At 36.5% G+C, this 23,750-nt stretch overlaps 1 protein-coding gene across 13 annotated transcripts; it reads right to left on the bottom strand.

Moving 5' to 3' along the window:
* Positions 1 to 1,877: 1,877 nt before the first annotated feature.
* Positions 1,878 to 23,490, bottom strand: RRAGB (Ras related GTP binding B). Of its 13 annotated transcripts, none has more exons than XM_039851370.1 (11): positions 23,383 to 23,490; positions 21,876 to 21,909; positions 19,291 to 19,390; positions 14,864 to 14,947; positions 12,889 to 12,955; positions 10,704 to 10,926; positions 8,075 to 8,170; positions 5,888 to 6,010; positions 4,255 to 4,346; positions 3,289 to 3,404; positions 1,878 to 2,449 (listed from the first exon to the last, which is right to left on the bottom strand). In XM_039851370.1, exons 2-11 carry the CDS (start codon positions 21,885 to 21,887, stop codon positions 2,289 to 2,291), a joined length of 1,074 nt encoding a protein of 357 aa, XP_039707304.1. In that variant the 5' UTR covers positions 21,888 to 21,909; positions 23,383 to 23,490; the 3' UTR covers positions 1,878 to 2,288. The 13 variants fall into 13 exon arrangements, with proteins under 13 accessions (XP_039707304.1, XP_039707295.1, XP_039707298.1 ...); XM_039851361.1 differs by having other exon boundaries at positions 23,340 to 23,413; XM_039851364.1 differs by having other exon boundaries at positions 1,878 to 2,386; positions 23,340 to 23,410.
* Positions 23,491 to 23,750: the final 260 nt, after the last annotated feature.

The raw sequence follows: 23,750 nt of genomic DNA, 5'->3' as shown, positions 1-23,750 counted from the left end.
CACTCTTCCAGAATTGTCAGGGCTATAGACCAGCTCCATTCTTCCCATCCATTCTCAGCCTCAGTTTGCTAAATTGTAAGGCTCAGTGACAATTTCTCCAGGCATCTCCAAGCCTACTTTTCATGTTTCCCCTCAGTTGTAACAAGTCATCTTCTCTCTTTGGCTGCAACATTTTTAGGCACTATTATGAGTCTCAAAACATATCACTCTTTCTTTCATTTAAGTGATAAACATTAAAAGTTAAGAGGCACCTGAACTCACCACCTTTTCTGGTTAAGGTCCTTGTTTAGAACCAAAGTACCTCATAATGGCATTCACATAACATTCTTAATCAAAACAAGTAAATGGATAAATTCTCATTTTAAGGTACATGCTAAGGAGATAAAAAAAAAAGAAAACCAAGAAAGGTCTTAAGAGTACACAATACCTAGTGTTAAGATATGGCCAAACTAAGACACAAGCCTCTTACCCTTAAAGGGCTTAATTATTTCTGAATCAGAGACCTCCTAACTGGGACAATGTAAATTCAGAAGGAGCAAGAGTGGACATCGGGACATGGGACACCAGTGCAGCGATAGGATAAAAAGCACACAAATTAAAAATAAATTTTGTGCACACACACACACACACACACAAAACAACAGGGCAATTGACCCCTCTCTTTCCTTTTATCATTTATTTTTTTTGTTTGTTTTTATTTATTTTTAGGCGAGGCAACCCTTGGTTGACCTCACAGATTGCAAGGACCTTGTCAGCTTACAATCCCTTATTTTTTAATTTTTTTTTACACCTACAGCACCTGGTCTTCCTAGGTGGTCTCCCATCCATGTACTAACCTGGCCTGATCCTGCTTTGCTTCCCCTTCCTTTTAAAACCAAAATAAAGCCCTTTAGAAAATCTGCAAGTTGCGAGTTCTGAGGCTAAAGCTATTCTTTTGAAATATTATAATCTGGGGGTCTTTTGGACATCATCTCATGTAAAGAGTGATGAAAAAACGATTTAAGGAATAAGTCAAAATCTTTCTAACACATATAGATTAGATTTATAAAGTGGAAATTAACTATAACTATCCTAACTGCATCACTGATCAGTCTTTCTTCCCCAGAAATTCGTCTCAAGTGAAGGGAGCTGAAAAACCACCAGAAAAATTATATGGAAGAAGTTTCTTCATGACATAGAGATAAGAGAAATGAAATGAGTCTACTGTGGTGTAGATTCCCTAAATTCTTGTGTGTTCTATTATCCTATCTAAGGAAACTGAAAAAGTTAGGGCTTTAGGTAATTCTAATGTTATCAAGCTTCATTTCTACCAGTTTACAATGCATTGTGTTTTCCTTAGGGGATGAAGTAAAATATAACTCCCAGCTTCAAAAGTTTTAATACTAAACTAGCATAATAAAGTCATATCCCATTAAGTTTTATGGAATTGTAAAATTAACCATTCCTGGACCTCAAAGATTTACATTTTATAAATCCTATCCATTTTCCCTCAAGTCTTTAGTCATTCCTTCTCCAGTTCCATCACAGAACAGACTTCCAACTCACCTCGAGTCTAGATTACTACCAGAGCTTCCCCAACTACCAGTCAGCCCATATAATCTAACTTTTTTCAAAATTCCTTTCACATATTTCCCTCCTCAAAATCCTACAATGGTTTCTATTTCCTATCACATTACATCTAAACTCTCTTGCCTAGATTTAAGGCTATAATTAGGCTCCATTTTTCCCATCCATTTTATATGATTTCCCAATCAACAGGTCCCCTCCTCCTAGGATAACTATGAAATTAACCTGCTCTTTTGTAGGAAAAACTTAAAAGAAAACAAGGAAAAGAAAAACAGACACTGAAATCCCTAACAGCAAAAGTTTATTTGCAATTGAAGTTAAGGAATAATTTTAATTCATGCTAATAAAACAGTAATATTCCAAACTTATAGGTTACTATTTGATAAGGAATACAAGACAATGTTGGGAAAGGTTCTGGCATATACAACTATTGGAAACGGGTTATCAGAACACTTAAACTATTAGAACTTTGTTATCAGAACACTTACATACCACCACCTACTTTTATATCACACCAACTTCATGGACAGATCATCTTCTAATTTCTCACTAGCTATTTGAGTAAATAGAATTCAAGGTTAAATGTTAAGACTGGGGAGTAAGAAAGAAATATAGAAGTGGTAAGCATCACAATATTTCAGAACCTACATATACGAATACAACAGTAAGATTAATTAAGAAACAGTGTTTCAATTTTTTCCTGAAACAACATTTGGTAATGTTTAGCGCATGAGAAGACACTGCTTTGGTCCATCCACTCTTTCCAGCTTTTCAAAGTGTTTCCTGGCATTGCGGATGTTGATCAGAGTAGCTGCAGAAGCTGCGGGTAGGGGTGGGGGAGATACCCAACAGAGTAAGTACAGGCAGCCCAAGGAATGTCTGACTAGTAAAAACAAATGAAAAAAACAAATAAACGAGAAACAAATCTCTCCATACAGTATGTCACAGACAATATACAGGAATAGGAGGCCCCAGTTTAACTGGGGTTTAAATTTTCTGAAAAATTAGAATATGTGTCTATATTCTAAACACAAAATTTCCAACATAAATTTTCAAAATCTTTTGGTTTGGGACTAATGGTATAAAACCCATTATCTTATGTTATATTTTAGTATTATTCTAAGGTAGAAAAAGCTAGTGGATCAGGGATAATTTAAACTTCTGGGAACATACTGGAAATACTGCTAAAACCTTTATTTCAATGTTTGTGATGTATATGGCTATTATGGCATAGAAGCACCAAATATCTCCCTTTATGCTCATGACACAAATATGGGAATACGGTACTTAGGAACATACACTGATATATAAAACAGTTTAACATTTAATAGTTTAGAGCTTAGATTGACTAGTCTTTTAAAAATCTACAACACATGGAGCATAAATCATGCATTTGGGTTCTCTTTTCTTTAAAAATCCCTAGATTTAGTAACTTGATTTTTGAAGTTCTCATGAAGAAAACATAACATAATTATTTTAAATAAAAAACTATTTCCTTCTATTACTAAAGTAGTTTTTTTTATTGTAAAATACACATAACAATAAATTAACCATTTTAACCATTTTTAAATGTACAGGTCAGTGGCATTAAGTACATTCACACTGTTATGTGACCATCTCCACTAGAAAACAGTTTTTCACATTTAATAAAGTACTACATCTAGGGCAATTAGTTTAAAGACTATGTGGCTTTGAACCTATGGTGGATAAGTTTAAACTTACGAATGGATGGATCAGACATCACAACCATCACATAAGTGTTGGATGTAAAGATGTCAATGAAAGCAGCAAAGTTAGAGTTCCTGACTTCCATGCTCTGGAAAGAGGCAGCCAGCTTGCTATAGGAGAAAGGAGAAAAGTAAAAAACATAAAATAATAGCAATATAAGAAATCCTTATCTTTTGTGTTAAACATTTTCATAGCATTATACTTCAATTCACCACTTCTTTAAGACAATTAATGACAAACTCCAATTTGTTTTCCAAGGAAACTCTAAAGCTGAATTTAACATCTTTTAGCAAGTGACCTTAGGAAGTGAGTTAGAACTTGATATTGACTGTGAAATGAAGCAGGCTTAGAGTTAGATTCATGTTAAAAATCATGCTATATAAGATTTCTCTAATATTTAAGATTTTTAAGTTTAAATTTCTCTGTCATCAAGATTAATAACAATATCTTTTGAACTTAGTTACACTGAAATTCGAGAAATAATCCCATTTCTTTGAAAACAAAGTAAATATTTGAATGTCATTTGATATTTCTTAAAAATGTTAGCATTAAACATGTCAAAAAGTCTCAAAGTGCCTTTAATCCTGTGGCATAAAAGGAAAAAAAGACTTTTATCTATTCTACTGTCTGGGTATCAAAGTTTTATCAGGATAAGAATTTTAGTTCTTAAATCTTTACTAAATTATGATCAGCCATTCTTTCTTCTTATATTCATAAAGCTAAGATTTAAATTGTATTTAACCAAAGCTGAAACTACATGATTAGACATTTCTAGACTCTCTATTTGTACCATTTGTAAATCATTACCTCCCTATTTTAATTACTGTAGTTTTATAGTAAATCTTGGCATTTGGTAGGGTTAATTATCCTTCTTTCTTTTTTTTCAAAACTTTCTTGGATATTTTATTTCTTCCCAAATAATTTTTTCTAGAGAGAAATAGATCACACAAGATCTCTTACCTGCAGCTCAGCTTAAACTGCTTAATAATGTTGCTGATTTTCTCAAATCTGTGGGCGTCACGCTGCTCTTTACACTGATAGTGAGAAATCACCTATGAAAATGAACAATGCCCTTTAAATCCATACGATGTAGTCATATCACCCTCTGCTACTCTTCAAGGCAGGCATCTGTCAGTCTCTTGGTCACTCTAATTTTCAGGGTAGACTGCACGTGGCTTATGCTCTCTTTTCCCCCGTCCCATACTCTGCATACATTATGAATAATTTTAACATCCTTATGGATGACCCATTCAGTACTGTCTGGATATAGTTTTATTAGATCATTTAAGTAGTATCTATACTGGTTCATTGCTGTTCTTTTTCACTAACTTTAATGATTAGATATTCATCTTATTTCAATATTTCACAGGATGGTCTTTGATAAAAAAGGTACGAATCAAAAATGAAAAAGAAATAAAAAGTCTTATATGTACTTAATATATTGTATTTAATTTAATTTAATTTAATTTTTTTAACGCCTATAGCACCTGGTATTCCGAAGTGGTCTCCCATCCAAGTATTAACCAGGCTTGACACTGCTTAGCTTCTGCGATCAGACGAGATTGGGCACGTTCAGGGTGGCATGGCCGTAGTCTAATGTATTTAATTTTAATGAAGGCTATAACCAAGTGGTTTTTGGTATTATATTTAAAATTGTCAACAAAGTGATTCTTATCTCTGAGAATTTACTACTTATAAATGAACCTATTCATGATGAACACTTAAGCCAGATGAAAGACTTCCCCTGCTTTCAGATTTTAATAAAACTGGACAAGCATTTCCTATAGGCTGAATATACGGATGTAAAGTTTTCTAGTAGGAAGCAAAACTGAGTCACTTGCCAGCATCTACGATATAGATTTTATTACCTCCATTTTATAGAAGCTCAAAGAGATTAAGAAATGTCTAAAATCACCAAGCAATGGTAGAGCACAGAAACAATTATTTACTGCGAGCTGCTCTTAGTTACATTTACTAAGCTGATCAGCAATTACTTATGCAGTGCTTTGTGACATCTCAAATTAGTTTCTATTACTATTACTTAAAAATTTTACTTAAAAATATTGGTTTTTGCATCCCTTCTCAAGGCCATACATACAGTAGGCTCTAATATAGTTAAGTTGAATTTATAAAAAGATTAAATACCAATATGCCTCTTTCCCCTTCTATCGGAACTCTTAAGCTATGTCACTGAGTTGACCATTACACCACATACATGTTAAATTTTCAAATCTGTCTTTTGGAGAAAGGGGTGAGATATGAGTTTCTTCAAAAGCGCAATGACTCTCATTTCATAATTAAATAGGGAGTAGAGATACTTTGACACAAATGTATAATGATTAGCAGAAATAATCTAAACTGTGTAGTAAGGAACACCTGCAAAAATCTAAGTTTTACCAACTACTAAAGAGCTATAAACCAAAAGACTTCTTTCAGGTCACATTCTGACACTATTTTATAAATAAGGTTATGCATGCTAAAGTAATGAGACAAAAGAGAAAAAGGTTTTTCCTGAAAGTGGCAACATGTTGTTCTCTATTGCTGAATAAAAGAAGGTAAGCGGAAGTACATCTGCAAAGCAGACAGTTCTCACCAGAAAAGTAGCTCTCTCAAATAGAAGCACTTCATCAGCCTCAATAATTTCAGCAAAATTCCTTAGGTTCCTTTCTAGCTGTTGAACATTGGGTATCAGCTGATAAACAATGCTGGACCAAGCCTAACAGAATAGAAGTATGGTATAATATTACTAACAGGTAGCCTGTCTCAGACCTTTCTTTGCAAATGCATTAAGTACACTATAATATATAGACAGAAAAATATGGTGATAACTGAGTCACAAATACTTAGAATATGACATAAAAATAAAATGAGAAAACATTTGATTTTCATCCTTCAGTTATTTTTGTTTTTTTTTTTTTTTTTTTTTTCAAACACTTTTGTAAAATGCTGGAGAAACTTCCTTCCACTGATAATTAAAAATAAAAATAATTTAATTCCATCATGTTGTCTTAGGAAAAGTTGAAAACTCTGACCTACTGGGCTAAAAAGCTAATTCAGTCATTCAACAAATATTTAAGTCTAATTGTACAGATTGCTCTAAAGAGCAGAACCTAATAATCTTATATTTAACATATATCGAAGATTTAATTTTGTGGCATTATCCTTTCTAAAGGCTTATTTTCAGCTGTATAAATCATTGATCAAATTGAATTAAAAATGGTATACTGTATGTTTGCTTAAAATTGACTTCATCTAGAGGAGTAGGACTAATGTAAGGAGTAGAAATTAACCAGACCTCCCTCTCTTCAGGCTCTTTTATTTGGATTTCCATTATAATACTTCCTCCAATCTCACTCTAATTTGTCTGGTAAGGTGTATAATGAATGTTCTTCTCTCTCCTTCTAGAGGGTCGGAACCTAGTCTTGGTCATCTCTGCATCTAACAGCATCAAGTAGATATGTAATGAGTGCTTGTAGAATAAAACGTATATAACAATTTAAGTTAGCTCTATACAACATTTATGTAGGAGATAGTAGTGCCATATCTCTGTTCCGATTAGTTTTATTACTTGGGCTTGAGGTTCCAAGTTCTCAGGTCGGTGTTAATGTCACTGCTGAATTTACCTTGGAGAAGGCACCAAAGCTAACCACAGCAGAGACATTGTCACTCACAGCAGTGTTGTGATTAGCCAATTGTCTTTGGTCATGTTATGTACTGCCATCCTTCATATCGCAGTTGGTTCTTATCAGTGCGTCATGTCCATCCTTATTCACGGTTACTTGTTCTATGGGAATAAGGCTTTGAGAGAAATTCAGCCCAAATTAATCTAGAACAGTATTTCCTAGACAGGTATCTCAAAAATGATCTGTTATTAGAGTGAGGCTGGGTCAACATAATATTAGGGAAAAATGAATCAGTTAAAAAAATAAATTAAGTGTTATTTTTAAAGTCCAATGTCTTTTTCTCCTTGGCAAATCAGGTTTCTGTGCTTCTGGTTGTAGATACTTGTCAGATGCAGTTGATACTGAGGCTGTGACAGAGAAGGATTCTTTTCCACCCAGAGTCAGACTTGTCAATGAATACCAGAAGCAGTTTGAAGGAAATGTCTGACCACAGGAGGGCCCAAAAGGAGCCTGTCTTTCAAATCACTAGATCAGTAGGAGAAAGGGAGGAAGCAAGATAAGGAGCCTATGTGCTGATAAGGTAACTTCGACTTCATCCATAACACAGCTATTGTTGTAACCTCTACAACTACTGCAAACAGTGTGGTATCCACTCCAGCAATGCTAGTTTCCATCTGACATGAAAGTTGAAGCTACTAAATACTAGGCATAACATATTTCATTCTAAGATTCCCTCCTCCAATCTCTCCCCTAAATATTGTTCTTCTATTGCCATCAAACTAAAGTAGACTGGTGTATATCCTGTAGCGGTACCTGAATATTAGACACAGCTCCGATCAGCATTGAGACCACAACAGGTCAAAATGGAAGATGGCCAGTGAAACCTCAGCTGTCATGAAGATCAGTATCAAATTAATTGTGACCAAACTGGTGAATTCTGTGTGGTTTGGTAGGTATGTCGACCCAATCTAAGATCAAAACCAAAATCTCTTAAGGTTAATTTTGACAATTTTTCAAATAATTTATTATAGATTATTTTTTTTAGTTCAACACATTCATATGGCTATGATAGAGTTTAAAATCTTTTAGTTTTGATAGTATCTTTCTAGCTTTTTTTCATGCTCTTAAAATGAGAAAACTCAGAGAAATATACACACCTTATAGAGAGTTTCATCCCAGATAGATGTTCGGAAACAAGAACATTCCAATGGGCGAGACAAACGCCTCAGATCTTCTTCTCGCTCTTTAAAAATCTGAATTAAAAAGCCCAACATACTGATCAGAATATATAGCTCTCCTCTTCCTTTGCAAAATCTGAGATGTAATTATTTTCAGTATATTTTAAACAAAAACATTTCCTATTTCCTCAAAGGAATTTTTCAGTGTATACATTACTTCAGAAACTAGGATGGCAGAAATATTTTCAGGTCAGGTCTAAAAGTGCAACAGCTACTAGAATTCCTTAGGCCCATGCTGCTTGTGCTGAGTACTAAGAGTACTATGTTGAAAAATAAAATTTACCGTATATAGGAGTCTTAAAAAAAACACATCTAACATTCCAGATCACCCAATCTGGGCAATTTTAAGATAGCTATCCCGTATCAAAATTTTGTACATCAAAATACCTTTGTAGATATCTTTCTCTTGCAAATACATATGTGCATACACTTGTATATATTATTTCTGTATGAACTGTATTTATTTGGCTATACAACACCCCCACAAAAATATCTTTTCATCTTGGATATGTATCTATGTATGTGTGCCCACATACATATGGAAAAATATCTATTTATACAAATATTACACACACACACACACACACAGCTATTTTCCATGACTGGGTGAATCTGTAGTAAGTGCATGTATACACTGTGATGGTTAATTTTATGTATCAACTTGGCTAGGGCATGGTACCAGACATTTGGTCAAACACCAGTTTAGATGCTGCTGTTAAGATATGTCTAGTTAAGAGTAATATTTAAATCAGTAAACTTAAAGCAGATTCCCCTCCATTATGTGGGTGGGCTTCATGTAATCAGTTGAAGGTCTGAAGAGGGAAAGACCACCACTCCCAAAAAGAGGGAATTCTGCCTCCAGACTGTCTTCTGACTTTAGCTGCAACATCTACTCTTTCCTGTATCTCCAGCCTATAGGCCTACTCTGCAGATTTCAGACTTGCCAGCCTCCACATTAGTATGAGTTAATTCCTTAAAATCAATCGATCTCACTCTATGCCCCTCCCTTGCCTTCCTGCCTGCCTGCCTCTATCTACCTATCTACCTCTCTATCCATTATCCATCCATCCATCCATCCACACACACAAACACATATGTGCACATGCACACATGCACGCACTTACTGGTTCTGTTTCTTTAATGAACCCTGACTAATACACACATACACACAGGGAAACATCTATCTTGCTTGAAACTGATATTTAGGGAAGCACGCTAGCCATTTTTACTTCAAAACTTCTTTAATAAAACAGAGTATACTTTTCTTAATTAAGCTTAAAATCCCACGGAGAACATTTATGTATCTTCTGGGATATGTATATAAGTATTCAGCAAGTAGTAAGTCGATTGCTAAATATTAGAAGTAATTAAAAAATTCATAAAGAGCTCATCTGTTGGAATGCTCTAGGTTTTTCTATTACAAATTGGACCATGAAATGAAGTGATTTTTACAGGAAACGAAACTGAAAACGGCAAGAAAAACAATAATAAAGCCCTCATAATCTCAAGACCCAACCCACATATAGGATTTTCTGCTGAACTAAAACAGAATTAATACTTAGAGAGGGAAAGGGAGAAGGAAATAAAAAGATTAGTTACTCAAAGTAGTTTTCAGAGCCAAATACGAAACTCTGTCAAGTAGTTTTTGAAAGCCTGTAAGCTAACCTAGAAACACCAAAACATACCCAAACACTGGAAACTTGGAGGCAATCCTATAACTAGTTACAGGAAAAAAAAAAGTATTCCAGACCAGTTACTAAAAAAAAAATCCATTAGTTAAATAAAGGGTGTGCTTAGGCTCCTAGGCTCCAAATTAAAGAGGAACTATATTCTTCTATATCACCAGCATATTTTAAAACTAGTTTCCTCAGCTTTACCCTTGGAAATAGAGCATCTTCTATTTCAGCTTAGAATCCAATCCTCTTATTTTATATTGAGCAAACTAAAGCTAGACTATATGTGTGACTTGACAATTTTGGGGCCTCATAGCTAACTAGAAGTTTGCCCTTTTTAGTGTGTCTTCTCTGGTTCAAATTTATGTGTACTAAGGCCCATGCTAGAAAAGAAGAGAAATATACCATATCAGTACCATAAAGAGGGACCTGGCATTCTGTCAAACACAGTGTGATTGGCACTTGAATTGCTGCATTCCAGTTTCCTAAGTCAACCTAAAGACAGCTGTCGCCTTTCTTCAACTCACTCTTGGGGGGGTCTCTTAGTCTTGACAGTAACTGTCCACTCTGAAGGACAGTAAAACAGGGGTGGCAAACATATTTTTAAAATATATAAAGGCTGCTTATTAATTATCACATAGTCAGGTTCCTTATCTAAATGTGAAAATTATTTGCTAAACGAATACTATCTTTCCCTTATCATGGATAATTTGTTTGATTGTTTTAAAAAAAAAACAAATGTCAGAACTTTATTCTGAAAGCTTATATGAAGATTTTTTTCCCAGAATTAAGAATGACATAAATATATATATACTTCTACAAAAGAAGTTTGCAAAGCACATCTACCATTTGCAGCAGCACTTTCTGTCTCTTACCAGGTCCCGTTGATCCTCCTGTACCAGATCCATTTTGTGCACCAAGCAAAAGATTTTTGCATCTGGGGAGTTTTGCAGAATGGCCTCCAGGCATGATTGGTAATAGTGCATGTCCTTTTCCAGTTCACGGCTCTCCACATCAAAGACATAAATCAAAACCTCCACATTTCGGAAGATGTTGTCTCGTTGGCTAGTGAAATAATTTTCCATGAAGGTGTCCTGTCTAGTAGGTAAAAAAAAGATCTACGTAGTAAGCAAGTCCTCACTTAGTCACTCCTACTTATGATCTATTTTTGTTGGCTTAATTGATGTGAAAGATAACCTTAAGGCTTCAAATTAAAGGGCAAATAATAGCAAATCAGTCTGGCCTCAACTTACTCTTGAGTGACACCTTGTAAGAACCTACACCCCTCTCCTTGTGCTCTAAATCCACTTTGACCTTCCCTCAGTTCCAGTGTCCCATGGTCTATTCACCAAAAGGGTCCTTTACACATGCTATCCCCCTACCTTTATATCTAATTAACTCCTACTTGTCCCTTTAGATTTCAGTTCAATCCATATTTCCTCACGGAAACCATCCCAGGCCTCCCAAACTTGGAAAACTCCAGGCACCATAGGCCCTATACCAATACACTGTTCTTCTTTTGAACATTTACAAGTGTGATATTACACATTTGTGTGAGATTCTAATTAATGACATTCACTTCCCTAGACGAGTTCTACGAAGGCAAGGAATATGTTTGTTACTGTTTGCCATTGTTTCCCAGCTTTTAGCACAGAGCCTGCCATAGAATAGGTGCCCAATGAATATTTACTGAATGAATAACCAGTCAAACAGTATAAACTATATGAAAATGACTCCAAGATAACTTTTTAGCAGAATGTTGCTCTCTGTTCCTTAGGCTGTTTGCTGTTTCCCAATAGTTCTCAATTACCAGCTGCCTAGCAGAAAACAGTAGAGTTTTGTTGTAGAAAAAAAAAAATTTTGAGAATATCATGCTAAGCGAAATAAGTCAGATGGAAAAAGTAGAGAACCATATGATTTCATTCATATGAAGGATACAAAACTGAAAACAACAAATGAACAAAACAAACAAACAAACAAAAACTCACAGACACAGACAACAGTACAGTGGTTACCAGAGGGAAAAGGGGGCAAAGGGAGGCAGAAAAGAGTAAAGGGGGCCAATATACATCATCTGTATATTGCATTGTGTGTTCACCATGCAAAGTCTAATCTGTTACACATTACCGTACATTTGGCCCCTTTTACTCCATCTGCTAGCAATAAGGGAGACATTTTCTTATAGAATATTTGGTTATTTCATTTTTCTTTCAACAAATATTCACTGAGCACCTATTCCATGGCTGGCTCTATGCTAGGAGCTAGGAAACACTGAGCTAACAATAATTATTTATTTTGTGAGGCATTTTGCTATGCATTTTATATATATTATCTTACTTAATCATCGAAACAACCCGATGAGTTGGCACCACCATTATCCCTATTGTACAGGTGAAGAAAGTATGGATCAGAGACTTTAAATGATTAACTAACAGAACTGAAATACAAACCCAAATGTAACTCTGCAGCCTAGACTCCTAACCACTACATGCTGCCACTAAGCACAGAGATAAAAATGGTCATGGGGTAGGTAGCAATACCTGCATACAAGCACAGGTATTGTGCATTTGCATTGGGATACTGCAGAATTGCCTTGGTTGTGAGAGGAAAACTATCTCCTGCTCCTTCAACATTGGGTCACTCAGCTGAAGGATATGTGTTCAGGTCTGTTCCACAGTACTCAAGAGTGCCTGGAGATAATTACTGAAATAAAGAATGAGGTGGTATGGTCTGATAGCTAAGAGCTCTGCACTGATGTCAGATGGCCTGAGATGGAAACCTAATTTCTTCGCTTGCAAAAGAGGAGGATAATATATCTCATATTACAGATACTTAAATACAGCTTGTGTTACTGCTGCTTAAACATGTCACATACAAAGGGCATTTTCACAATTACATAAAAGTCAGACATCTTTATTTAATCGAGTGCCAATTTTGAAGTAATTTCTATCCAATGCATCTATTACAAATGATAGTTACTCTAGTGTAGTCTCCATGCTGATTATACTAGATGTCAGCACTGTCACTGGCCTCACAAACAAGTAAGCAGATGGTACTTACCCACCGCAGTCCCACAGGTTCAATACCAGGTTTCCCAGAAATCGAACATGAGAATGTTCTACATCAACTAGAAAACAAATATAACAAATCTAGTAATTGTAGCATGTGAAGTGAAATTCAAAATAAGCAAAGCACTAACCCATGGAATTTAGAAGGACCAAAGTGGAGTGAAATGCTCAAAGCCACAACAAGAAGGTGATTTACAGCTTAGTAGTGTGGTTTAGTGGCAAGGTGGGCACCTAAACTACCCTGAGCTATAGAACTAGCTCTCATGTAAGTCATTTTACTTTTTAGTAGTTTAGTGCTTAGAGCAGAAACAATCTCCAATTATGATACTAATGTTAAAATTTCAACATGGAAGACAGAGACATATACCATTTAACAGTTCCCTGACCCACTTGCCCCTACCAATGCCCTCCACACACACAAAAAAAAAATTTAAAAAAAAAATACAAAATGAACATACAACATCACCATACTCACTCTACTGATTTCCTTATTTTGGTTACTGACCCTACCAATTTCCAGTTGGGATGGGGGTCATTTTTGACTCCTCTGTCCACATTCAATTATTGCTATTCCTTTGTCATCTCTCTCAATTCCACTCCTTGTTTTACAACCTGCCACTAACATTAAGGAAGGCCTGTACCTTCTCAAGTCTACACAAATACAATAGCTCCATAATTACTTTCCACCAAGAAGCCTTACTCCCTCTATTTCATTCTATAAGCTACTGCCAGGTTCATCTTCTTAACACTACTTTGAACATGTCACTCCCCATTCAAAAAACTTTCAATGACTCCTTCATGACTATAGGAGGACATTCGAAGTCCTTCAGAATTTAGCTTCCAATCTACCTTTATATTCCCCAATGAGTTACATAATAATGTCTTTTGCTCCAGTCCAATTTGGTTTTTTCATAGTCCTCCCAAATCCCACTACCTCCCCAACACCCAACATATCTTACATCAGGGGTCGCAAACTTGCTAATAGGGGCCAGGCCAGTAAACGTATAAAAGCAAAGCTGGTCATTTATGGTGAGTAAACATCTACCCAAGGGGACGATGGAGTGAGTGGCAGGTACTCAGCTCTAGCTTATTTGCCATACAGGAACATGGGTTCGGGGTTACCAGATCTTTAAATTTTTCAATATAGTGGGAAATCCAGATTTTTGTGGAAACTTTTACCTATTGATGACTAATTCCAATTTTTCTAAAAACATCACACAGGCCAAATAAAACACATCTACGGGCCTTATCCAACATATAGGCTGCCTGTTTGCGACCTCTGCCTTACACTTCCCTCCCCACCGTATACTTTGCTTATTCTATCCATCTGCCTAAAAAGTCCTTCCCACCTTTCTTTCAAAGTTAGATTCATCTTTTAAGACCCAACTTGAATCCCATCTCCTCTAAAAGCCCTACCTGGCCACCCCCACTTACCGTCTTCATTCCCTCTGAATTCATTCAAACATTTATTAAGCATCTACTCTCTGCCAGGCACTAAAACTCACAAAGAGGAAAAATAAAAATTCTTATCCTGGAAATTTCTCAAAGTCTAGCAATTATCATCTTTACAATTTATGTGACAGTCATAAATCACACAGTGGTGCTTCATATATGACTATCTCAAAGCTGGTGCTTAAACTGACTGTCATCTAACTTTTGTGCAATTTTAACTCCTCATAAACTAGATCAGAAGCGGCACTGTTTTTAAAAATGGGCACTGGAGTCAAACAGTCCTTAGTTCAAATACCAGCTTTACCTCTCTTTGTGACCTTGAACAAATCACTTAACTGTTAAGTATTAGTTTGCTCTTCTATTAAAAAAAAGGTAGGAGGCATAGTATTGACCTCACAGAATTACTGTGAAGATTAAAGGAGTTATAGATAAAGTGCCTGGCACATAGTAGGTGCTCAAACTACTTCCCTTCTCCCCTTTACTTCCCCCTCCTTGGAAAAGGAATCATATCTTACATGTCTTTGTATTTCCAACAGAGTCTACGAGAGAGTAGGTGCTCAAACTGCTATTAATTTGAAGACTATGTAAACGGTCTAGTACTAAAAAAAAATGGAAAGAAGTGCTACTGAGAAAGGGAAAGACAATAACAAAAGAAGTGACAGGATTCAGTGACTGTTTAGATATGGAGCACATGGGATAGATATCTGGTTTCTATAACCATATCATAGATAGTTGTTCTCATTAATTGACCAATGCCCCCACTGCCAAATCCAGTGGACTTTGTAGTCCTTATCTTACTTTCTGCAGCATGACACTGTTGACTACTTTCTTCTCAAAATATTCTCTTCTCTTGGCCTCTGATATCACACCTACGATTTTTCTGGCAGATCTTCCTTCACAGGCTCCTGTTCTTCTTTCTGTCCCTTAAATGTTGGGAGTTCTTCAGGATTCCATCTTTGGCTACCTATTCTTTCTGTGTTCTTCTCCCAGACAAGCTAATCTATTCATATTACTTTATTTACCATTTGGACACTGATAAGTAATAAATATGTATCTCTAATACAGACTTCTCTCCTCCCTTTCTGAACCATATACGTGACATCTTCACTTGAATAAACCATTAGTATCCCAAACTCAATGTATCCAAATATAAACTCATCATCTTCCCATACTTCCCACAAAATCTATTCCTCTTTTAGTCTTCTCCATCTTGATGAATTTAACCAGTTGCCTAAGCCAAAACTTAGATTCATATTTGAGTCCACTTTCCCCCACCATGCCCCCTCAAACTATCGGCAAGTCCTATTGACTCTACTTCCTAAATATCTCCCAAATCCACTTGCTTCTCACCATATCTACAATCACCACCCTAACCCAAGTTAAGCCTTCATCATTTCTGACCTGGTCTACTAAAATAATTTCCTAATTTCTCAATCTGTTTCTACCCTTGCTTCCCTCCAATCCATCCTCCATATTACAGATATAATGACCTCTCTAAAAAGCAGATTTTTATTCCTTTTTCTTTAAGAAGAAAAAAAGTCTGTATAGATATGATTATATACACCCTGAAAAAAAAAAAAAAAGGCCAGACAGATAGCTACTAATGGTGGTTGTCCCTAAGAATGAGGCCTCCTGAGATTAAGAGAATGAATAGTTCCCTTTCAATAATTAATTCAGACTGTCTGAATTTTTCACAAGTACTACTCTTGTAATTAAAGTTGAAAATTAAAAATTAAATCTGACTGTGTTACTTTTCTGTTTAAAACTCTAGGGGCTGCCTCTACCCTCAATTGAAACTACTTGACATGGCTTATAAGGCACTTTATAATCGAACCCCCACTTTCTGCCTCTCTTTAGCCTTATGTCTCCTATAGAGCCCTCTGACTCTCTTAGTCTTCCTGTCATGCTGTCATAAGAGCAACTGAAAAGAATCAAGAACAGAGCTTTGGGAAATCACATACACTTATGGGGCAGAAAGAAGAAAATATACTTTTAAAAAGGGGGGAGGGATGGTTAAAGATAAAGGAAGAAAACCAGGGTAATAAAGCATTAAATAAAAGCCAAGGGAACAGAGAATTTTGAGAAGGTAGGAAATCTCAGAGCCATCAACAGTGTTTTATACTAAAATACTTCATAATCATTTTCACTGATAAGTTTACTATTCCAACGAACATTTTAACAGCCCCCTAATAAATTAATTATATCACTATTCTGTATCCTTACTTTAAATTTCAAAACAAAGTAGGATCTAAGTTTAACAAAATAAAACTGGACTTTTTCAGCAATGACCATCTAGAAAAATACTAAACATTAAAAGTGATGTAGTATTTTCAAAGAAGTACTCTTTTACTACTTTTAAAGAAAATCAGCCACCGTGTAAAAAGAAATAGCAAGTAAAAATCAATGTACTATATGAATTTTAATTAGTCTATAAGTTAAGCAGTAGAACCCAGACCTTTCTTTAGCAATGCAAACTAGCTAATGATACACTAAGTATTAAGGCCAACATAATATTTTAAAGTATACTTTTACTACCTTTCAGGAAATACAGTAATTGCTAACAAAGTAATATCAATAAAGGTCCCATTTGAGATATCCTTAAGGGCAAGAGCCCTGTCCCATTCACAGTGCCAAGCATACAGGAAGCTCCAGAAAAGCACTTGTTGAATAAATGACCTGCTTCAATGTATAGAGGTCATATAATTCACAACATTCTGTTCGTAACTTTCTAATGATGCTGTTAGGTTATTTCAAAACTATTTTAAGTAGCTTGAATAGTCCTGAAATTTGGGTTGCAAGACTATTTACTAGACTTAGGGCAGTATATCAACTCTGCTGATTAGCTGAAAACAAAAATATTAATTGGACTAGAAAAAGGTGCTTTGATAAAATGTGCAGAATTTAAAATATAAAAAGAAAGAAGTCTGCCAGGAATTGTAGCTGTAGCATAATGAATAGAACAAGAACAAAGATTGGCATTCCATCTCTAACACTTACAAGTTGATTCGGCTTAACTTCTAGGTCATATTTTCTACATCTATTAAAATGAAGTTAATATAAAGACTAAAAAATAAAAGATTATACAACATTAGCTTTCTCTAATATACTAAAACCAACTGATTATTAAGTCTGGATATTTAACTTGGAAGAATAGAAAAAATAGTATCTAGCAAACTGAGACAGGGAGAAGTTTGGACAGATAATTTCTAGAAGGAAGCCTCTTGAGGCATAATAGGCCAAAGGACCCTGTCCCGACCAAAAATTGTGATGAACTACTTAGATGAAAACTAGATGAGATGCCTATCCAATGTATAAACTGCATGAAGCTAGGAAGAACAGGTAACATATCAGATAAGAGAATAGCTAAAATAAAAATAGAATCCAACCTCTTTCCTACAGATAAGGAAACTGAGGCCCAATGAGATAGTGACTTATTTTGGACTTAACAGTAACAAACACTGGGTATAGGAACATATCATGAGCTAAAACAAACAAAACTGAATAATTTAATAGAGATAAGCATTTATTCTTGGTTCAAAATATTAACTGCACAACAATCAGACAGAAAATATATGTTTTAATAACAATATGTGTTAAACGAAATTACATGTTTTTGGTATGACTCAGTATAATGAAGGCCACTCCACAAAAGTAGAGTAGGGCCTAGACTGTGCTAACAACAGCGTGATGCCCAGAACAAGAGATATAATAGTCCTACTCTGCCTTGATCAGACCACACTGGTATTCAAGTCTCAGGGCTTTAAGAAAAATATAGTTATGTTTAAACAAATCCTTAAAAATTCTTCAAAATTACGTCAAATGAGGAACAGATGGAGAAATTGGAGATGTTGAAGGAAGATAAGATTTGGGAGGCAAGAGATAGCTAGGATAGACCGAGATATTAATCATACTCAAGAGAACAGAAAGGGGACCAGCTAACAGAAACAAAGGGAAATAGATTCAGGGCTGTAACTAAGAAATAGATTTCTAACCATTAGTGCTATCCCGATTATGAGAGTATATACTACATTCCCAGTACTTTAAGAACAGAAATGAGGTTTCCTTCTCCTTTGTATCCCAGCATCTGGAACATACGGGTTTTAAAAATGTTTGTTGTTCTTAAAACCAGAGTGAGATACCTCATGAAATGGTGGGTGGCTTGTCCCTAAAAGCATTCAAGATGCTAGAAACCCAGATCAAGTAGGGTACCTCTGATGAAAGTCATCTAAAAGGTCAAGAACCAAGGCAGAATCCAGAAATGTTTAGATGCTGCAAAATGAAATGGCATAATAGCCTAGAGACAAAAGGAGTCTTCCAGGAGCATAGATCCACTGGCTGCCCAGCTAGCCTATACTAAGAAGCCTGATTTAGCATTCAAACCATAAAGGGCAATGAAACATTTCTCAGGTCAAAGCTAGAACTCCAGTGAGAACATCTATGTGTGTCCAGGAAGAGAAGCAGCAGAGTACATACAGATCAGGTTAATCTCCCTCTCACAACCACCACCCGCCTCCCAGCAATTTACTTTTTAATGAAGACTAGGACTAACTACTGCTTAAAAAAGAATCTTAGGGGATTTTATTGTTAAGATTGTAAATACCTATCAATTAATTTGCTTTATATAACAATTAAAAACACCCCCCCAAAAACACAAATAAACAAAAAGGTCCCTATGCTTGTTTAAGAAAGAACAGGGTAACAAAAGAAGTTGGACAAGGGCATCCCAATTGGTAAGCAACCTAGAAAGAACCCCCCAAGAAAGCGAGCAATAGTTACCAGAATTAGGCCATACAACTCTTGAGAAGAAATGCAAAAAAAGGGAAAACATGCTCCAAAACAAATCTTTCAACCTCTGCATCCCCAAGTTACTGCAACCAAGTGTGTTATGCAGATTATTAATAGTTAAGATCACCTGACTTTACGATAAGATAAAACATCTTACTTGTTGCACCAAGTCGACGTGTGTCTCTGGCAATATAATTTGCAAAGATAATAGACCTCATGCTGGTCTTACCAGACCCACTTTTACCCATCAAGAGCACCTAAGGACAAAGTGGAAAAAAAAGAATGAAAAGAAGTTAGCAATCTAGAGCCAATTAAGTCTAAAGGGATCTATTTCTCTCCCATACTTGATATTTTACTGAAATGACAGTACCAACAACCTGGTACAGATACTAATAACTAACAAGCTCCCTAACCAACTGTGAAGACAGAGATACCTAGAATTCCAGGGGCCAGGCACTTACCTGTCATGCATGAGTCACACATCCTCTTAGTGACAGAACTGCAGCGAATTCATTATGCTATTAATATACACTATCATATATTCAGAACTATATTAGAGAAATAGACCAACTTGAGAGGAAATTGAACCCTGATCTCTCATAATCTAATATTTTATGCACTGAACTACCTGGCAAGGGTTTTCAGAATAACTGAAAGTTTGTATTCCTGTTCAACATCAACCTTTCCACCTCTGCTCTTTATCTCCTCCCTTCTATTTACCTTCATGATTGTGTTCCATTAATTACTCTGTCTCTTTTTCTGTTCAAGTGTCCTATGGCCTACAGGATCAAGTCTTTATTTTTCTTCAATTGGCTGCAAAACTCTAGCTGTTTAATAACAGATGCTTCCCTCTCCTCCCCCACTCACAGCACCAAGAGAATCATGAGTCTAACAATATGTGTGTGTGTGTGTGGTAGGATGGGGGCTTTTTTTAAAACTACATACAACATCCTCCTTGATATGCCTTATCTACTCTTCTGCACTCATCTTCTGACCCTCTTGGCCTGGAACTTGTAGAATCCAGCCACACTGAACTGAAATGCCTGTAGTCCCTTTGATTGCTCCAAGATCTCCAAGGAACTCTGCTCTATGTCTGTTTCACATTGTACTCTCTTCCAGTAACTTGCAATTCCCTTTTCTCCCTTCAGTTAAGTTCCACTCATCCTTCAAAACCTGGTTCAGTATTCATCTCCTCAAAAAGCTTCTCTGACCCCAATGCCCTAGGCTGGCTTAGGTGCGTCCCACCTCTGTCATCTCATGACAATTGTATAGTAAAGACCATAATGCATTGCAGTTATCCATTTTTCTGGTCTGTCTCTCACAAGACTCTGAGATTCTGAATAGCAGAAAGAGTCTCTTCTGTAATTCCAGAGGCTAACATACAACAGATGCTCAAAATATGTTCATTAAAAGAATGAACAAGCTATCAAAACGAAGATATAAAACAAGCAAAATTTTAACAATGACACTTGTCCAATGGAAAGAATGGTCTTATGAAGGTGAATAGCCTTCCTGTCAATGTCAGCATTTAACAAAGATTCTACAGATTCTTGCACTCGGAAGAAATTGTGTAAAGCAACTTTTAAGAGTCTTTTCAACTTGAAATTTATGAAATATATTTCCAATTGTCTTGCTTTTCTAATGAAGGGGGTAGATAGTCTATCTTTAGTCCCAAAACATTTTATAAAAATTTCTAATTACAAATATAAGGAGTATTAATGGAAATATATTACACTTGGCCCATTTTAATCTGGCTATTTAGATAATTAACTTTATCTCACTAAAGAAATGTTACTGACTAGCCAGTCAAAAATTGTAACAAAATAGTTTTGTTTTTATTCTTAATCATGCAGAAATGTCAGGTATTTTTAGACATCCTTGTTGACAGCAACTTTAGACAGGCTCATTAAGAACATTCCCTTAGCAAACTGGAATTTTTTATATAAGTGACTTATTAGATGAAGTTAAGGCTAAATATGGTACATTTCTTGTTTTTTTTTTAATTTATGAAATCTTACCTCAATTGCTTATGAAAGACTTACCAAGGTTAACTGTGTTAGATACTAATTTAAGTGCTCTACATGTTATTTGCTCATTTAAACTTCCTAACAACCCTACAAGATAGGTAATATTATCATCATTTTACAAATGAAAAAAACTAAAAGCCCAAAAGGTTCAGAAATTTGCTCCAGAGCTGCACTCTTCTTGATTTTGCCCAAATTCCATGATGGGTACCATAGGAGTACAAGGGAAGGAGTGTTCAATTCCATCTGGTGAACTCACATATGACTTATAGTGGCAACATTTGAATTGGGTTCAACATAAATGTGCAAGCAGAGGCCTGTGTAGTGTGTGTGTATGGCTTACACAAAATGCAAATTAATTTATAAATTTTGAGAAAAACAAATTCTGTATGGCTACGATAAGGTGCATAGGTGTGGCAGATGATTTAGTCTGGAATAAATTTTTAAAGGGCATTCTAAGCAATGAAGTCATTTATATTTTATTCTGTGGGCTCTGAAAAGTTACAAAAAGTTCTTTAGTATGTGAGTGACCCAGTTAGATTTATATATTAGAAAAATTAAACCTAATAGCAAAGAAGGGGCCAGGAGTCGGAGAGAACACTAGAAGGTTCCTGCCACAGTCTAAGAAAGATGGTAATATATACACCACAAATATATTTTCTGAATAGTAACTTCTTACCTTTGCCTTCATATTTTTGATGTACCTAACACGTCTTACCTTTTTCTTCATGGCTGTATTTGGTAGCACCCACCTGCAGATATAAACCGAGACAGAGTTTGCATGATCCAAGTGCCTTAGATATTGAAATTAAATACAAATAAATGTGGAGATACAAAAGAGCATGTTTAGCACAACAGCTGAGTACAACTGTGTGTGGCCCTCATTTTCCTAAATTATAAAACAGAAATTATAGAACTGTTTTATGCTCCCTATCCCCTAATTATGTGCTCAAGTGATAGCTTATAGGAAGATTTATTTAGGAATATAAATAAGCCATTAAAATTCAAGATTTAATTTTTCATCATCTTAAAAAATTATCAAAGCAATATATACAAGTGCCTTCATAAATCGAACAATATTTTAATATTTGAACAGCCTCCTAATTTTAAAATCTGGGAGTATCTTTAGTCCTTAAGTTTTCTTTCCAAGTCATATTTCATTCATTACTTGCACAAAGCATATAAAATACAAGACTCAATTTCAGGTACACATTGGCACTGAAAGCACTCTCAAACCACTGATCTCTGCCTAGGAAATGCCAACTTTCTACCTAGTCTTCTTAACCTCGACATGATGTCAAATCTCCTCAAGTGATAATTCAAAGCAACTCAGAACAGTTTCAATTAGAATACCCTCCCAGAAGTGGTATCAGACCTGTCTTGTCCCATCCCAGGGGTTATTCCGGTCCAATTTGCAACCAGTCCTCTTTCCAGCTTATCATCTCACCAAAAAAGCATGATACTAATCAAATTTACTGGTAAACTGAAGTAATTTATCGTAGGTGGGGTGTTCTGATTCACAATATTCTCTTCAGTTAGAACGCCCCCCCCCCTTCAGGTTTGGCATAATACCTACCCACCCAGAGATCCTTCCCCGGTTCCCCTAGGAAGGATCATTCTCGACTTAGATTCTCTTTCTCCATCATCTTTTCTCAGGTCAGTCTTCCATCGTGCCAACAAGGTCAGTAGTCCTTCTAAAGCCGCATAGGCCTTTTTTTTTCTCCTTGTTGCTGCCCCTCAGCCGCCTATTCTCATGGCCTGCGGCCCTTAGGCCTGTTCTATTCTTGCCTCCGCCTTTGTCCACTGGGGGGCTGCTTCCCCCCTCCGTTACCTTTAATGCCTCAAACTTGGCCTCAAGGCACGGCCTAACCGGCCAGCTCAAAGGCTAAGTGATTCAGTGGTGTAAAGGAAGAGATGGAAGGTGAGAGGGAAAGAGGGGTGGGGGTGGAGGGTCGTCTCGAGTTTGGGCCTCAGGCCCCAAGGTCTCGAAACCCAAAGGTGACTTCACCGCACAGAAGTGGGGACGACGAAGGCGGAGGTGGGAGAAAGAGCAGACCCGTGCCGTAGGCACTAAGCAGTGAACGCCTCAGCCGACTCCTTGTTCTTGAGACTGCGCGCCCGAGAGAGTCCGCCGGCTGCTGCGGTTACGACCTAACCGCCCGCCCTTCAGCAACCCAGATACCTCACCGCAGCCACCCGACTGCAGGCCAGAATCACGTGGCTACCTGTCGTAAACCCGGAGCCCTTCACGTGACTGCCGCTACCCAAGGGGCGGGATGCTGGGAAGAATACCATAGAGAATGCGCGGAGAAAGACAGAGTGCCGCCGGTCGCCGTCACGTGGCCCTGGCTCTCACTAAGTCTTGGTTTGGTGGGGCGCTGCCAATCGATCAGCGCTTTCCTGGTGGTCGTTCTGGTCCCACCCACCCACCATGGAGAATTAAAGGAGACAGTTGTAATTTCAGTACGCCACAGCCAGCTTTTCCCCCGCCCCCCCCGCCACTGTTTTTTCACTCTTAACATTCTTGGTGGGAAGGCTGATGTTGTGTGTGTATCTTTGTATTTCTGTTTTTTAAGTCTCCCTTTTTAAAAAA

The sequence above is a fragment of the Pteropus medius genome, unplaced genomic scaffold (genome assembly GCF_902729225.1).
Source record: "Pteropus medius unplaced genomic scaffold, Ma_sr-lr_union100, whole genome shotgun sequence".
Lineage (NCBI taxonomy): Eukaryota > Metazoa > Chordata > Mammalia > Chiroptera > Pteropodidae > Pteropus > Pteropus medius.
The sequence above is the reverse complement of the archived record's forward strand: the minus strand, read 5'-3'. Positions and strand labels throughout refer to the sequence as shown.

Excerpts from the sequence above, each read along its gene's own strand:
- RRAGB (XM_039851366.1), bottom strand. The coding sequence starts at position 21,887 with ATGAAGAAAAAGGTAAGACGTGTTAGGTACATCAAAAATATGAAGGCA. Across the intron at positions 10,927-12,888 it reads AACCTGTGGGACTGCGGTGG|ACAGGACACCTTCATGGAAA; the intron begins GTAAGTACCATC and ends TTTACCTACTAG. Across the intron at positions 2,450-3,288 it reads GATGTCTGATCCATCCATTC|TCAGACATTCCTTGGGCTGC; the intron begins GTAAGTTTAAAC and ends TGTTTTTACTAG.